At 35.7% G+C, this 16,862-nt stretch overlaps 1 protein-coding gene across 40 annotated transcripts in view; it reads left to right on the forward strand.

The window, feature by feature from the left end:
* The window catches only part of ANK2 (ankyrin 2), a 654,255-nt gene that overhangs the window by 511,814 nt on the left and 125,579 nt on the right, over positions 1-16,862 (forward strand). For 33 of the 40 annotated variants that reach the window (XM_023518175.1, XM_023518165.1, XM_023518155.1 and 30 more), the window contains 5 exons: positions 2,792-2,977; positions 3,398-3,421; positions 6,339-6,437; positions 7,620-7,718; positions 14,782-14,880. In XM_023518175.1, the coding sequence (XP_023373943.1) occupies positions 2,792-2,977; positions 3,398-3,421; positions 6,339-6,437; positions 7,620-7,718; positions 14,782-14,880 (507 nt within the window). The remainder of the gene's footprint in view (positions 1-2,791; positions 2,978-3,397; positions 3,422-6,338; positions 6,438-7,619; positions 7,719-14,781; positions 14,881-16,862) is intronic. The other 7 variants (XM_023518161.1, XM_023518173.1, XM_023518181.1 and 4 more) reach the window with 1 other exon arrangement.

The raw sequence follows: 16,862 nt of genomic DNA on the forward strand, positions 1-16,862 counted from the left end.
CACATATATACACACATCCGCACACACAACGTGGCAAAGTAATAAGTATACATTTTAAGAAAGAAAAACTGTATTAAAATTGCAATATTCAGTATATACTGATAACATTTGGTATCTTGGATATTGCATCTTGCAGCTCTTATAATTGCAGAAGTCAAATGTGATTTGAAAGTTACAATTTTAATATAAGTTTTTCCTTTCTTAAATTGTATATATATTTTTGGCATCCTCTGCCTTGTATGTGTGTATGTGTGTGTGTGTGTGTGTGTGCATATATATATGAATTTATATGTATTTATAAACTTAATTGATTAGAAGCTCACCACCAGCCCTAATGGTTATCAAGAAACACACCTCTGAACAAACTTTTATACCTTCTTTTTTAGTGTATCATTTTGTGTATCAAAAGAAGTACTTACGGAGCTAGACAGCTGATTACCACTTTATATCCTATCCTATCCTATCTGTTGCTAAATACCTTCTCTACAATCTCATGTGCACACCTATGACTAAGCCCCCCAAAGGCACTTACCCGGAAGTAGCTGGTAGCCATAATTTGCAAAAATTAATTACTCGTCAAGACACTATGGCCACTATAAGACCCAGATAAATTATGAGATTATTCAATATGACACTGAAATTCATGTTTGAAAATAAATATTTAAACTTTAAAAATTTCCTATAGTTTGGGAAATAAACAATGAAAAATGAAGCTACCGGACTTTAATTTGGGTTTCCTTTTCATAGAATCAGTTGGGGCACTTGAATAAGTCATTCCAAATATTAATCCTCCTAACATGAAGTATAGATTAGAATGATCTCCATGGCATGGACATCCAAAGTTACATTTCTGAAAAGAGTTTTCTGTTCTTCCAGTACTATCTTTGTATATATATTTATATATAAATATATATACATCTTCATATATACAAATGAATAATATATATATAATATATTATACTATATATAGTCTTTCTTTACTCTTTTCCTTCTTCCTAGATGTTAACAAAATTGAAAGCAAAAATCTTTTTAACGAGTTTCTGTTCTGTGAGCGAATACTTTAAGAAAAAAATAAATTCATATTTTTAAATATAAACTATCATGGTGTTGCAGGGTAAATTTAGACATGTATGTGATAATGAACTTATGCTTTTTTCATTCTCAGAGCGTTTAACTTGTGTCAAAGTTCTAAATTCAGGCTACTGTTCCTCGTAAGACGTTACATCCTTTATACTTCCATTCTGTTAAGTTCTGTGTTAGGATTGGAATTCAGTTCTTGTTGTTGGTATTGAGCACGTGACATGGTAATACCCTTGAGAAAAATTCTCAAAAGTCTGCAGTTATCTTTTATAAATCATTACTGAAAACAACATCAAGAAAGATGGAGACTTTGCGTCCTTCATGTTCACATGGATGGAGCTGGAAAATGTTCTTCTTAGCAAAGTATCACAGGAATGGAAGAAAAAGTATCCAATGTACACACCCCTATTATGAAACTAATCTAAACCTTTTTATATGAAAGCTATAACCTAATAACAACCTAAGGATATGGGGAGGGGGAGGAAGGGGGGAGAGGGTGGAGGGAGAGGGATTCGAGGGTTCACTCCTGTGGTTCATCTTGCAAGGGTACAAGTGAATCTTTCTATGAGTAGAATATGAATGTTTTGACATAATAACTAAGAAAGTTACATGAAGGCTATGTTAACCAGTTTGATGGAAGTGTCTTGGATTGTGTATGAAAACACCACACTGTACCCCCAAAGTGCATCAATGTACACAGTTACCATTCAATAAAAAAAAAAAGAAAACAACATCGAGGAGTTCGATTGTGGTAAAGTACTATTGTCTCTAGAACGCAATCTTTAAATGTAGCCTTCTGTTGCCCTTATCTCTACTGCGTGTAAATGAAAACTAACATTGAAACGTGTTTTCAGACTTTTGTGGATTAAGGGTTTTTTGGTACCTAAGTCAAGCCTGTGCTATTGGTATTTTTCTATTTGTTTGTTGCTTTTCCAGGAACTGAGTGAAAGCGTGGCTTTCTAAGTTTAGTAGAGTTATATGCCCTTAAATTTCCTGTAACTGTACATTATCTCTGCCATTGCTTTTTAAGCTTTCTATTTTTAAGTTTAGAACTGAATAGCTGATATTTTTATATCACCTAGCTTGTGTTATTTTACATCTAATTGATCTAAGTAACATAAAATTCAGCTAAGTACAAAATCAATAAATTAGCCTAATTGGCCAGAGTTTTAGATCGTGCTATTTCTCAAACGTTCAAAATTGAATTGATATTAGAGCATTCCGTGTCCAGGGGTTTCGTCTTCCCTAACCAATTCAGAGATATTTAGTTAGCTACATAATTAACCACGTATTGGCTGTGCCACACATATGTTAGTTATCATAGCTTTGATTCCCAATCGGACTGAGTCTACACCCTTCCTACCCTTCCCACTTTTCTGATTTCCATAGCCAACATTTATTAGAGTTGGTTTCAATTTTGAGTTTCCCATTGTAAACACTCATTTGAGCACATTCCGTTTGTAGTATGCCTTGGTAGGGAATGTGGATGTTTTTCAAAATATGTAGAATAGAATTTAGGAAAGCAATCTGGTTCCACTAATTCACAGGATGACCCATGGCTGACAATAATCTGCTTCTAATTTTTACAGACATACATATGTTATGCTTTTGCTTATCACTCTTAATCATTACTGTAAAAAAATTGCCTGGAGTTGAATCCTAAGCATTCAAAAGTTAATGGAAGATTTTTTTTCTTCTCCTGTTTTCCCAGGATGGATTTACTCCGCTAGCTGTGGCACTCCAGCAAGGTCACAACCAGGCTGTGGCCATCCTCCTGGAGAACGACACCAAGGGGAAAGTGAGGCTGCCAGCTCTGCACATCGCGGCTCGGAAAGACGACACCAAATCCGCAGCCCTCCTGCTCCAGAACGATCACAATGCTGACGTGCAGTCCAAGGTAAAAGCTGGACACTCCGTGCAAAGGAGCTCTCGGCTGCCAGATTCCTCCGGGGGGATGATAAAGAAGTAGGCCATGGTGATAGTGCAAAATTACTTCTGGTTACGAAAAGGGATAAATTACTCTCCGAGGTATTTCAGAAAGAAGGGGACCGTTTATTAGGTACAGTAACCAAACAATTAAATGGCAGATTAATTTTCTTTCAGAGATGAGGTGAGGTTTTGGGGAATCTGTTTACAGGCAGAAATAATAGAAACCGAATTAGAACGATACCATTGTATTGTGGAGTGTTTGGGATGTCTTTTCTCAGTAGAAGGCGTTCGGCTTGTTGGAACCCAGCTTTAGTGAGCAGCTTGACTGTTTCCTTGATTTCGCCTTGTGTAATGTCTTCCCTCTTTCTCCCACACAACACTGCTTCAGATGATGGTGAATAGGACAACAGAGGTACGGTATTGTGGTTATGCCAAAATTTACCTTATTTTTATTTATTTCAGCTTTTGCCCAATTAGAATAAATGCTCACTAATTCATACTAATGACGAGGAGTTCCATTCATAGGAAATTCATTTGGAAACCTTTTCCCTGATAATGGCAAATGAATAATTCAAAATATTTAATGGCACATATATTGGAAGCATTATTTTCTTATCAGTGAAACTATTCAAATAGTTTGTTAGAGTACAGCATGAAATGAAATTCTTCCTTGATATGTATTTTAACAAACGAGCTTTCCTATTAATTTTTTTTGCCAAGGAGAGGTATACTCTTATTTTCTTAATAAGAATTCTCAGGTTAGGGAAATGAAAACGAGGGTAGTTTCTCTGACGCTGTGTTTTATCTTTTATCTAATTGCAGTTGCCTCCTTTTTCCTGTATGCTTTTCCCCCTTACCACATTGTGTACAATCAATAATATTATTGAGCATATTATGAGCAAAGCAGTCTCTTTTTCTTGTAAGTCTTAAAATACTTGTACAAGATCACATATTTTCCACATACCAAAATAAGTCTCATCAATCAATAGGAACATTAAGTCCAGAGGCCTCTCAGCGCAGCCTGTGTGTGTGTGGTCAGCAGTGTCTGCTTGGCCATTGTTACAGAGAGACACTGACCCAAACATTACTGAAAGTAGATTATAAAAATTAACCTCTACTCCAAGGTGAGTGACTATGTGACTATGTTGCTCGTTCCCTTTGCTGAGGGGCTTCTGGAGACTGACATCTCATTTGGTCACTGAGTGTGGAATTTTGGGAGCTGTAAGCCTTTGAGCATTTTTACTTAGTATTAACCAGGAGTAATGTTATTTCTAAGACTGTTGTCCTGTTTATTAACTTATTACCCCTTGAGACATCCATATACTTGAATTATTTGTATCATTTCTTTTCTTTTTCACTGGAAGCTAGATCAGAGACTCCCCCCATACAAAATAGAAAGCCCAACTTCTTGGTGAAATTGTACAAAACTGGAACCACCCAGTTCCATACAACTGTTATCTGAATGACTGATTTCAGTATCCCTAATCTCTTAGGTGCTTTTTGATAATTATTTAAGATACATTGATGAAAGAGGCAGTTTGGGTAAATTTGCCCTGAGTTGTATGTATTTCTTTGAAGTCAATAGAGTAAAAAGAAGGAACACCCCTTTGTCTATAATCCTGTGGAAAGGGGACCTCTGTCTCCCAGCTCCATGTTAATCAGGGAGGAATTCCTGTGAGAGGGCATCTCCCAGGCCAGGTATCTAAGGCATCATTATGGACGGTCCGTAAGGTCATGTCAGACAACAAATTAGTTTACTTTTGCAAATGAGAAAAACAATATCGTTATATTTAAATGAGTTGAAAATTATTCACTGACAGTCAATATATTTTCCAGAAATTAAATTGTAACTTGAATAATAGACACACATCTAGGATGTGGCTGGGTAATGGGAAATTTCAAGATAAAAAGGAAAAAACTTCAGTCAATTATTTCTTAAAGTATAAAAATTCAACAGTTTATAAAATAACAGCCAGAACATAGACTAATTTTTCCTTTCACTATGACACGACTCTTTGGCATGATGGGCACGCAAAATAAAAATATCCTGATCACAGTTGTGGAATTTGGACTGATAGTTAATTATTCCAATTTTGTCTTTTGTTCTCTCAGTCAGAAATTATTTGTAGTTAATGTTGCTGATAGCACAGAGAAATTTTTATTACCTAAGGTGCCTGAATGCATTTTTTATAATAAATTCTCCAGAGCCTATATATCAAGCCAATATAAAAATAGTGGTTGTGATTTAGAAAGTATCTCTCAGAAACAATATACTACACTTTCTAATTTCTTTTACATAAAAGAGAGCAATAAAAAAAATCCCCAAAACTCCAGAATAGGATAACCAATCAACAGTTTCTGTTTTTTCCATAATCTTTTATTAAGGAATGAAAATTATACAGACTAAGAAAAATTACCAGATAATACATCTTTGTGCACTTTAAGAAGAGGCAATATGCTTCGGTTGTGAAAAAGGCAAAACTAAAATTTCCCAACTAAATTTTCATCAGAAAAATAAGTGAAAAAAATATACTTTTCTTCTTTTGAGATTTCCAGACTTCTTTTTCAAACTTTCTGAGAGTACATAGTTCTCTAATGCTTATATAATTGATTGAATCTGTTTGGTTCCATTCCATTTTATTTTACTGATAGAATTTGGTTTAATTAACATTCAAAATTGGATTAAGCTCAACTTATTTCTTTATTTTATGTTCATACTGGTGCCAAGTATATTGTTTAGTTTTTACTTTTGAATTCTTTGGTCATTATAAAAACATAGTCTGATTAAACAGTCATAAAAGAACATAGAAGCAGCATCGTGACAGGGTAAATGATGTGGAATGAATTCTACATCCTTCGCAAGAATTTTTTAAACATATTTTTATAGCTCCCCAAATGAATGCTGACCAGGCTGTTTTTTTGAAAAACAAAACCAAAACAGATATATTGGTTTTGAATCTTTCTCCGAAAAACATTTTTTATTCATCATTATGTTAATCCTTACAGTAAAACCTTACGTTGCTTCATCAAAGTCTGTTTTTCTCTAATATGCTAAGCCAACGTGAAAAAACAGTGTTCTGCATTTAAAAAGTCTCCTAAATAGATAAATAATTAATGTAATTAAAATGATACTGGCAGTAAATATAGGATACTTATTTACCTCCTTACATAGTTATTTACCACCTCATATCCCTAAGATTTAAGGTCTTATTCAATCATTTATTACTGCCCATAAGTTAGGTAGACAGGTGCCGTGTAACTTTCTTCCAGTGACTGCAGCATACAAAGCAAAAACCCTTTCCTGACCGTCATTTCTTGGTTTTCCACAGAGCGGTTTTACCCCTTTGCACATAGCTGCACACTATGGGAACGTCAATGTGGCGACTCTCCTTCTAAACCGGGGCGCTGCTGTAGACTTCACAGCCAGGGTATGGATTTTTAAAATAGTTTCTCCTTCTACACAGCGGGAAATGAGTATTTTAAGAAATGTGAGAAAGAGCACCAGTGGCTTCCATAGAGGTTTCATTTCTTTTCTCTTACCTGGATCTGTGCTGGAGATTAAGAGTTTCCTTTTTCTCTTTCAATCACAAGAAGTCATCATGACCCAAGTAGAAAATAAGAATGCCATAAATTCACATGCACACGGATCATTTCCAATAGCTAAGGAGGATGTTAATTCTGACATCAGTATAGGCAGTAATATTTCAAGATCATTCTACAAATGATGACTGGGCATCTTCAAGTCAATAAATAAACCTTTACAATGTTAAGCCCAAATGATGTACGTAGCATGCCTTACAGGGATTACAGAGCACACAGTTTGGCAGGGAATTGTTCATGAACTGAGAATTTGTTCATATGAAGTTTTACAAAAAGACATACAAAGATACCGCATTGTTGTATGCTGAATGGGAATTGGAAAGAATTCACTTACATGAAAATCATATAACTCAGTATATTCACTATAAATCAGTGAATGAAAATTTTGAATATTTAAATAATTATGACACAAAAATCAAGTCCATGTCTCTGCCATAATCATGACTTATACACCATAAAATAAATAAATACAATTTATATGTAGACTGTTTTTGTCTCTTAATGTCTTCTGCACTGAAATTCAAGCTGTTTTTCTTCCTGAATTATTCTGAAGAAGATTTTCGAAGAGTCATTTTTCCATCAAGTACTGATATGTACATTTGCATTCCATTTTCACTCATATGGGACTTTGTGTTTCCAGACTCTTTTAAGTGCGTGGATGTTATAGGACTTTACAGCAGGGCTCTGTCTTAGGTAGAATTTGAATTTTCATTTCTACTACACACAAAGCTTCCGTTGTCTCTTGACTGCCAAGTGCACACTCAGTACTTCTGTTGTAGCTCTCGACTAACGTAGCAAAGCAGTCTCATTCCATTTTGCATTCTCTAACCAAGGTGTTTTGTGGTTTGTGTGCTACTTTGTTCTTTACAAATTGAAGACATTGAACTTGTAGAAACCATGGATCAAACTATCACATAGGTCACAACCTCCCCTTACCCTTTAACACAAAGTAATCGCCATCATGCCCTGTCGTACCCAACATGCTCTTGTTTGGTCTTTCCGTGGTGTAGAATGGAATCACTCCTCTGCACGTGGCTTCCAAAAGGGGCAACACAAACATGGTGAAGCTCTTACTGGATCGAGGCGGTCAGATTGATGCCAAAACTAGGGTGAGTGTCTCTGTTCTGTCCATGTCCTCCCCTTATTATGTCATTCAGTCCTCTTAACAAGCAGTTTAGATCGCAAGTCTGTAAACAGAAGCAATACATTAGAACAAACAAACAAACCAAAAAAAACCAACGCTCTCTTAGATTTCATTTAAAGCCCATACAATATTTAAAGTTTTCATATCATTAAGTGAAAGCAATATTTTCTTATAATTGTGGAAAAACAGAATGCTGGCCCCTGGACAAGGTACTTTTTCAAAGTTTGCGTATTGATTTTCTGAGAACGAAGATTGGACTTACATGTCTCGCTTTTGGGTAGTTATGAATATTGAGAGTTCAAACTCATTACCATACATTAAGTTATCAGAGTGTAGCTTTTACATAATATATTTTCATACATACTGAAATTTTTTTGTTTTCCGTTGTTCAATTCCATATTTATTTTCCTTAAATGGTTTTGCTATACTGACCTGAGCAGAGGGTTTGCTTATGATACTTATTAGAAAAAAATCAGCACATTATATGGACCTTACCCTATGCCATCTTGGTAAAAGTCGTGCCCTTCATTCATTTCAGATTTGTTAAATGAAATATCATTCTGAGTTTTTAACTTACTCCCAATAGATAGGTAATAAAATACCATTACAGTTCAACTGTTAAAAGTGCAGACTCTGAAGGAAAATTGCCTGATCTCAAATCTTACTTCTACCATTTATGAAGTTGTATGATATGGGCCATTTTCTTACCTTCCCTGAATTTAGGCTAATAATAGTACCTACCTTATAAGGTTGTGTGAGAATATATTATAATCTGGCTATATTATTATAATTATTATTAATAATTATTATAGTATTATTATATTATATATTATTACATCATGGCTATATTATCAATACCCCTTTTTTAAAACAGTGAGTACATAAATCACTTAGCTATTTATAATTTCTGACATTATATAGTATGTAGTTATTTGATTAAACCTATAACACATACTTCAATAAAATTTGTCTGAAGTATATTTGGTTAATTACAGACTTCTTCAGACAAAACTTCAGACATTCCTATAATATAAAAATGTTGAAATGTGTGATGTAAAAGTCTATGAAAGATGGTAGATAAACGTGTTCCTTGTGGCATTTTATCTTCACTTTGTTAAATTCTAAGATTTCATGTTCTCATAGTCCAAGTCATAAGAATCAAATCTATTGATAGTTTCTTTGTAAATCTTGAGGCTAGAAAATGTTTTTGTTTAATTAACCTTATCATCTTTAAGCTTCTAGAATTTACACCAGCCTCAGGATATAAATTCTGGTTTTTAATGACCTCAGGAAAACTTGCTTTCTTAATCTCATTTTCTGATGTGGTCCCCAACCCCCTGGCCGTGGATCAGTCTTCCGCCAGTTAGGAACTGGGTGCAGAGCAGGAGGTGAGTGGCAGGCAAAGCTTCATCTGTATGTGCAGCCACTCTCCATCGCTTGGTCCCATCACCGCCTACGTTCCGCCTCCTGTCAGAGGGGCCGCAGCATCAGGTTCTCACAGGACCAAAAGCATCACTTTAAATGGCACCTGCCGCCGATCTAGGTTGTGTGCTCCTTATGAGAATGTAATGTTTGATGTGCTGAGGGGGAGCTGTGGTGGCGATGCTGGTATTGGGGAGTGGCTGCAAGTGCAGACTATCATGACCAGAGAGGTTTGACTGAGCAGAGACCGTACTAAATTAATTGCCTGAAGACCCATATCTAAACCACTTCCTCCCCCAGTCCACGGAAAAATTGTCTTCCATGAAACTAGTCTTTGGTTTCAAAAAGGTTGTCTTACTTCTATGACATTTGGTCCATAGTGGCTATGTGTCCCATCATGTGGGAGTTCTAGAGTGGTTTGCTTTGTTAAGATTTTTGTTGTTGTGTCTGGTGTCTTAGTTATGCTGTCCAGACTTTTATATAGTTCTACCCTATGCTTTTTTGGCATGATTTTCCTTTACTATGCTATGGGCATGCAGAATTTGGCACAGTATGCAATATGCTACATGCTTTGCTTACTTGTCCTTTATACTTAAAGGAAAGAGTTTTTGCATACTGATGCATTTCTAATATTGTAACTAACATTACTAACAAAATGTTACATATTTAGCAGACTCTACTAAGGTGATTTCACCTCTTATATTGACCTTTTTGTTTCCATTGAGACTCTAATAATTGTGATTATCACACAATTTGTACGTGCAAACCATTTTTTATCTTGACCAATGTCTTAGGGTTACACTTTTATTAATGCTTTTCTGGAGTATTTATTCATTCACTATTGAGGCAGTTGGTTTTGTTCTTACTGATCATTGCGATATTTACTTAGTTCTTTAAAAGATGCTCTAGTTTTGCATGGTCTGCATATATTTGCATATATAATTTAAAAGTCTAACATCAAGTAGACGGTGTATTTTCATAAAGAGTACTAAATTGTGGAAAGAAATGGATTCTTATGCTAGTTCTGTAATTAATTCTCCTGCAAGTTAATACAGTCAAGTGTAATCTGTGGTTTCTTCTTCTGTGAGGGGAATCTTTGGGCCATATTTTATCTAGGGTAGTCTTCTGATATGCAAATAAATTTTATTTTATTTTATTCAAGGATTTAAAAAGAAAATATAGCTCTTCTAATTGTGTACACTGTATAGACATTCTGTTCATTCATTACTTAAACAAATAATTATTGACTTCCTACTTGTTGCTATGAACCGTGAGAGACAATGGTTAACAAGACAGACGAGGGCTCTATATGCACAGAAATGCAAATCAATAGTAGCTAAAGGGGATTAGGTTAAGAGTGTGCTGGTAGAAGTTTACTAACAACTTGTCAAACAAAACAAAACAAAACAAACAAAAAAACCCCCTTGATTCATGACTTTGCCTCTGCTGATTTCCAAAGTGTAAAATAATTCCACCATGATTTAGAGCTACCAACATGGTATAACTAAATGCAGGATTGGAAAGAAACATATTGATATCCCTCATTCCTATGACCGGGCTCCAGCATACCCCAGGAGTACGTACACTAGTGAATGATGGCACTCATCTTCCTTCTTCCTCGAAGGTTAAAATACTGTCTCATCTCTTATGTAGTAGTATTTTAAAAGCATTGTTAGGTTCTTTCCATTCTGGTTAGAGCTAAAAGAACGATATCCCTCTTACCAAAGACAACATCAAATAGGAGATAAATACTGAAATCAAGGACTGTGGTCTAGAATTGGGAGGCCAATTCTGGAACGACGATATTCAGTGACCAAAACAAGGGAATATAGTTTGATTTTACTTTGGGCCTTTGAAAATATATTTAAAGATAAAAAAACATTTAATTTGTTTTTCACTATATTAGTAGGTAATATAATAGACCTTATATATATAACATTATAAAAAAGGAGTCCTAGTTTTTCTTTTTTATCATAAAGTTATTAGTTTCCCCTAGCAATCAAATTAACCAAAAATATTCTAAATTTAGTATATTCTGTGAAGAATTTTCCTTTCATTGTCTCATTATCATTCTCCTTTATATGATTTTCATTGTCTGGAGAAAAACAAGATCTAGAGAGGGTTTCGGGTAATTCAGACGCAAATCTTCCGCAGAGTCCCCCCCACTGAGACAGTTTACCTGTCGTTGGCGTTCTCATTATGGACTAGGATTTGTTATGAATCCCTGAGACATAGTCACCAGAACCCTTTGCTGGTATCTGAAAACCCCTCTTTTAATGTTAAAACATACATTTTATAGCTAGTTGGAATGAGATTATTAATTCAGGCTTTATTAAGGGCATCATTCTTTTCTTTGTTTTTAGGCTTATTTATTATTTAAACGTGGGGATACCCCATATAAAGATTATGTGTAAAATATTAAAGTACATACTTCAATGCAAACCATAAAAGCATACAAACAAATTAAAGGATGAGGGACAAAAAAAGCACGTGAGAAACAGGGATCATTTTTGGTACTTGTACTTGGTACTTGGTACTTTGGATGTAATAATTAAAGTAATATCTGTACATGGTTTCACCAACTGTCATCTGCTTATGATAGGCACCCTGTCATTTGTTCTACAAATATTGTGTATTTTTGTCTTCCTAACAACTTGTGAAGTATCATTATTTTTTGGCTGAGAAAATATGAAGGTCTTTTCTTGAGAAATGAGACTACCAAAGGAAAAAATGGATTTCAGCAGAGTTATGTAACTTGAGGTAGGATACCCAGCTTAGTAATCAGCAGAGCCTATGTTGATACAGACTTCAGGATACACTGCTGGAATAATGGTCTAAGCCAGTGGTTCTCAACCTTCCTAATGCCTTTAATACAGTTCCTCGTGTTGTGGTGACGCCCCAACCATAAAATTATTTTCATTGCTCTAGGCAGAGAGTGAGAAAAGGAAAAGTTAGAGAAAAAAAATGCTGGTAAGGAGCTAACGCTGTGGGTGACCAGCTAGATAAATGGAGTCCCTCTCACACTCATTGATGTCTCTTTTTCAGAATTATCCATATCAGAGGAGATAGCACAGCAGTATAGAGGAACTGATTCTAGTTTAGAAAAAAGAGAACCCAAAGAGGGTCTCTGGAGGAAAAAAAAAACCATAACCTTCAAACACAGGCTTAAGAATTTAAGTTTAAAATGTCCTAGAATACAAAACTTGGGTAGGAATTTTTTAGTATTAACTTGATACTGTATTTGATAAAAAAAATTCAAATTCTAGTCAGATTTAGCCAATTGGGCAACTTGAATTGGATATCATTATTCACACATCTTTTATTAATGCAGTTACATCATTAAATGTAAGATTTACTTGATGTTGTTGGGGGAATGATAAATGTTCTTCATAATGATCCTATTGTTACTCTAACAGTATTTTAGAAATCAGTTGCAATATGATTGTACAAGGAGTATTTCATGTAATTTGTAGAGAACTGTATACTCTACCTTTTCTAGAAAATGATGTAGGGCAATATACCCTCCCACATTTTTAAACAAAGCTGTAAGGGAAATAGGGTAAGAAAAATCACTCCCTATTTTGTTCATGAAGCTGAGCATCAGAGAAATTCACCTGGGGGTAGGGGACTGATCTGAGAGTCCTGTGACTCCACAGTCACACTAAGCATTGCATATGGTGTCTCCATTCACTAGGTGGGATATCTCAAACTCTAGATCTCGACCAAGCCCCCACCACGAATATATCTGAGACATCAGCTCCATCTAATTGTTATATAACTTACATAGTAGCTAACGCTCTGTAGTTAGTTGCTATCAAGATACAAAAGTATAACCCTTTTTATTGCCCTGCTGGCACAATTTTTCCGGCTCCTATCTGGCAAACATTAAAATAAGATAACATCTCAATGATAGTAGTTAGGTACTTTTTCTCTGGAAAAGCAGTCTTTTCACATAAATTCTTAGATACCCCAAACTGCAGATCCCTTTTGGTTATTGAATATCTTCATACTAGCTAAATGGATTTAACAAAGCCAAGAATCATTATTTGTCAAGGTCCTAACCAAAAACAGATGGCACGCTCAAATTGGTGATTTGCTTAGAGATTGTGAAGGGTCTGTTTATAATATTGTGCATAGACTGTAGGGAAGATACAGAGATGGTGCGCTATCTCAGGGGATGGTAAGAGCAGGGCTTAGTATCCACCTACACCTAAAAGGGAAGGAGTCGGGGAGGCTCCTAGGACTTCAAAAGGGACAATCGTGTGGAAAGGCCGCCTTGGTGGGAGCGTAACCTTTAGACTTAGGAGATCCCTAAGAGAGTTCTTTCCCATTGGCCAAACCTGACAGAAGCCAGAGGGCAAGAAACCCAGCTGCTGAAGCCCCTTAGAGTGGTCCGCTGTAGGGACACAGAGCAAAGAAAAGGCGGCTGGAGCCTGGAGACAGAAGTAGAGGACGTCTAGCATAGAACTCCCAGCACATTGGACCAGAAAGAGTGTTGTAATTCGGAGGAATTATTTTTGTTAGAAGGAAAACGCAGCCTAGAGAGAGTGTCCTGGAAGCAGACACAAAAGATAAGCTATGAGAGCTCTGGATGAATCAGGAGCTTCTAAAATCCTCATAGCTGCTCACATCCTTCCTTCTCTCTGATTGCTACCCACTTTCTCCACATCTCTCAGTGGGACAAGCTATTTTTTCCCTTAATCCTCAAATCACCACTTAATTTATGTAATTGGGATTTCATTTTCTCTCTCATTTGTCTCTCTTTATAACTTATTACATCGTGCCTTGTATTTGCCACCCACTCTGCTTTTTTGACCATTGTTACCCTAAAGAGAAATAAAATATAATAGACGGGGAGATATGAATACTGTTCTGGAATCAGAAGCTACCCCAGAATTATTAAGGTCAGAAAGTCTAATAAGTGACATAACATATAGTTGGCCTATATTTTATTTGCTGCAGTTATAATCCCATTTACTACTAATAAATTTCATCTCTGGGAAATAATTATGTAATTTTTAAAATCGTGAAATGTATGTATGGAAATCTGTAAAAGAATATGAAAAACAATCCTCCTCTTTTGCCAGCATCAGAGAGTATTTTAGGAGAATTTATGAAAGTACTGACAATTCAAGAGAGAACATATATTGACAAATTACAGTAAAAATGAGTTTTACGTAAAACTGTGTTAGAACAAACAAAATGAAACTGGCACAATTTCATAGAATCTCTGAAAGTGGTTCTAGTGAGTAGGGTCTAAAATTTAAAACATGAAGCATACTTTGTTTCTCCATTTTCTTGAATATGCAAACACGTGAGCAGAAAGAAGCCAGTTCCATTCCACTGACTGTCCACACATGGGATCTCTCTTGTTCTCCCCCTGTTTTGACTTTGTCTCTCCCTTTCTCGGTCTTGTTGTCTCTCAGGATTTCTTTCTGTTTCACTCATCTTCTTTTCTGTCATTTAACTAATTGCAATTCTATTATTGATTTATTATGAATTGTCGGGATTGAGCTCAGGAAACTCCCTCTTTATGGTTGCAGTAGATGGCAATCCTGGTTTTGAAATAAGTGAACTTGTGTCTGATTCTTTCACTTTTTCGGCAGGATGGGTTGACACCACTTCATTGCGCAGCCAGAAGTGGGCATGACCAAGTGGTGGAACTTCTGTTGGAAAGGGGTGCTCCCTTGCTGGCAAGGACTAAGGTGAGTCATTGTGGGTAAAATGGGACTCAGAGGACATCACTTTTTTGATAACCTCTATTCTTCCTGAAATTAAAACATCAGCCAAGCATTTTCTAATAATTCAAAATTTGTGTGCCAGGAATAGAAATCTATATCAAGCTACCTTAAAATTATTAAAATTAACAAACACAGTTGAACCTCCATTGTAGACCGCCTCCCTACATCACCACCTCCTTCAGTTGACCCAGTTGTCATAGACTGGACATGCACCACCTGTACATAACAGTACGGTAGTTTCTTACGTTGACCACCTCTGTATGTTGACCAGTTTGTTACAGTCCCTTGAGTGGTCAACTTACACATGTTCTGTATATGCATTAAGATAGTCAAAGTAAAAATAAAAATGTAGAGATAAATCTTTAAACTTAAGGTTTTGTAATATTTGGGACGAATTGGGTGGTCTTCAGTATATCCAAAGAACAAAGAGAAGGTTAGAGGTTTTATACAGAAGGAGAAACGTTGCACATTGCTCTTTGAGAAAGTTCCTCGGTAAGGGTTTAGGGAACTGAGGAGCGACGGTCATGGGTAAAATTAGTCCTAGAGTTGCAGCAAGTTACCTCGGAAGCTGTAGATAAAACTGGTTTCGTGTTTTACAACAACAGCACTCTTAGAGTCAGGCTTGCCGAGAAATACGCTCTTGGAACAATGTTTTGTAGCTTGGTGTTTTTTTCCCTCTGTCTTCTTGATTGTTTTGGGTGGATACGACAAGAATGGTTCAGTTCTTGTGATCACCTTGCATAAAATGTATACCTTCAAGTTCTTTCTGTATTTTAACTTGCTATCATTACTATAGATAGAAATTTGAATGTATCTATATTTTTATATAAATAAGGATGTCTCTCATATTTTAAATCTAGATTTTTGTTATTCCCTGAGATGACTACAAAATGTATATAAAATTATCTTGTAAGGCAGCATAGTTACCAATACAAGATAAATCTTTTGGCCCATCCAATCTTTATCTCTTAGTAGGCAATCCTAGTAAGAGATTGCCTGTGGCCTTGGGTGATTACATTTGGGATTAGTAGAGGTGATATGGGCAGCAATAGTGATGACAGGCCACCTGCCCTGTCCTTTATGGCCTGGCAAATCTAGCACTTGGCTCATTTTATCAATGTGCTCAACACTGAGGAAAGCACTTTTCCCTGTAAACAAAAACCACATGGTGAGTTGGTGTGTGGAAGATTTTTTTATCATATATATTTTAAATGCTTTATTATTGTATGATTCCCCACTATCTAGCCTTATTTTGGGTTATAAGAAAATATCATGAGATACAAATTGATAATTACACAGAACTATTATATATGAGGAAGAAAGATAAATCATCTTTATTATTTTTGTTCATATAGCTATACTGTGAATGTTATATAGATCTGTCTTTAAAATGCAAATTTTGGACTGGGTAATGCAGAGATAATTACGGAAAGTTTTGAGGAAGAACTAGATTGAACTTTAAATGGAAATGACAAAATTCCAGACCAATCACGTTACAACCAATAAAAAAACCTATATCAAATTGAAGATAGACAAATGTGATTTGCAAACCATAAAATAATCTTGTGTACAGAGTTTGCCTGTAGCTGTCAAATCACTAGTGAAGAGCATGGATGATCTGGATAGATTTTAAAAGATAGTGTTCTTGTAAAATCAAGTATCATTCAGATGTAAGGATAAAGTGTCTGTGACTGCTGGATGGTATTCATTTAGTCCTTCATTTATTCATGCACACAAGCATCCTATAGTATTGAGCGGATACATGAGCCACCCAGGTGTTCTAGTCACTAAGGCACCATCACGATGAATAAAACATGATCTTTAAGAAGCTTGGAATTTAGTGGACTAGACATAAATAAAGAAATAATTATGAAACGCATATATTATAATTATTGTACGTATAGTGTCAGGAACGTGGGAAGAGGGACTAATGAGGTTAGCGTGGT

This window comes from Otolemur garnettii, unplaced genomic scaffold (assembly GCF_000181295.1).
Source record: "Otolemur garnettii isolate 467f Iridium unplaced genomic scaffold, OtoGar3 scaffold00129, whole genome shotgun sequence".
NCBI lineage: Eukaryota > Metazoa > Chordata > Mammalia > Primates > Galagidae > Otolemur > Otolemur garnettii.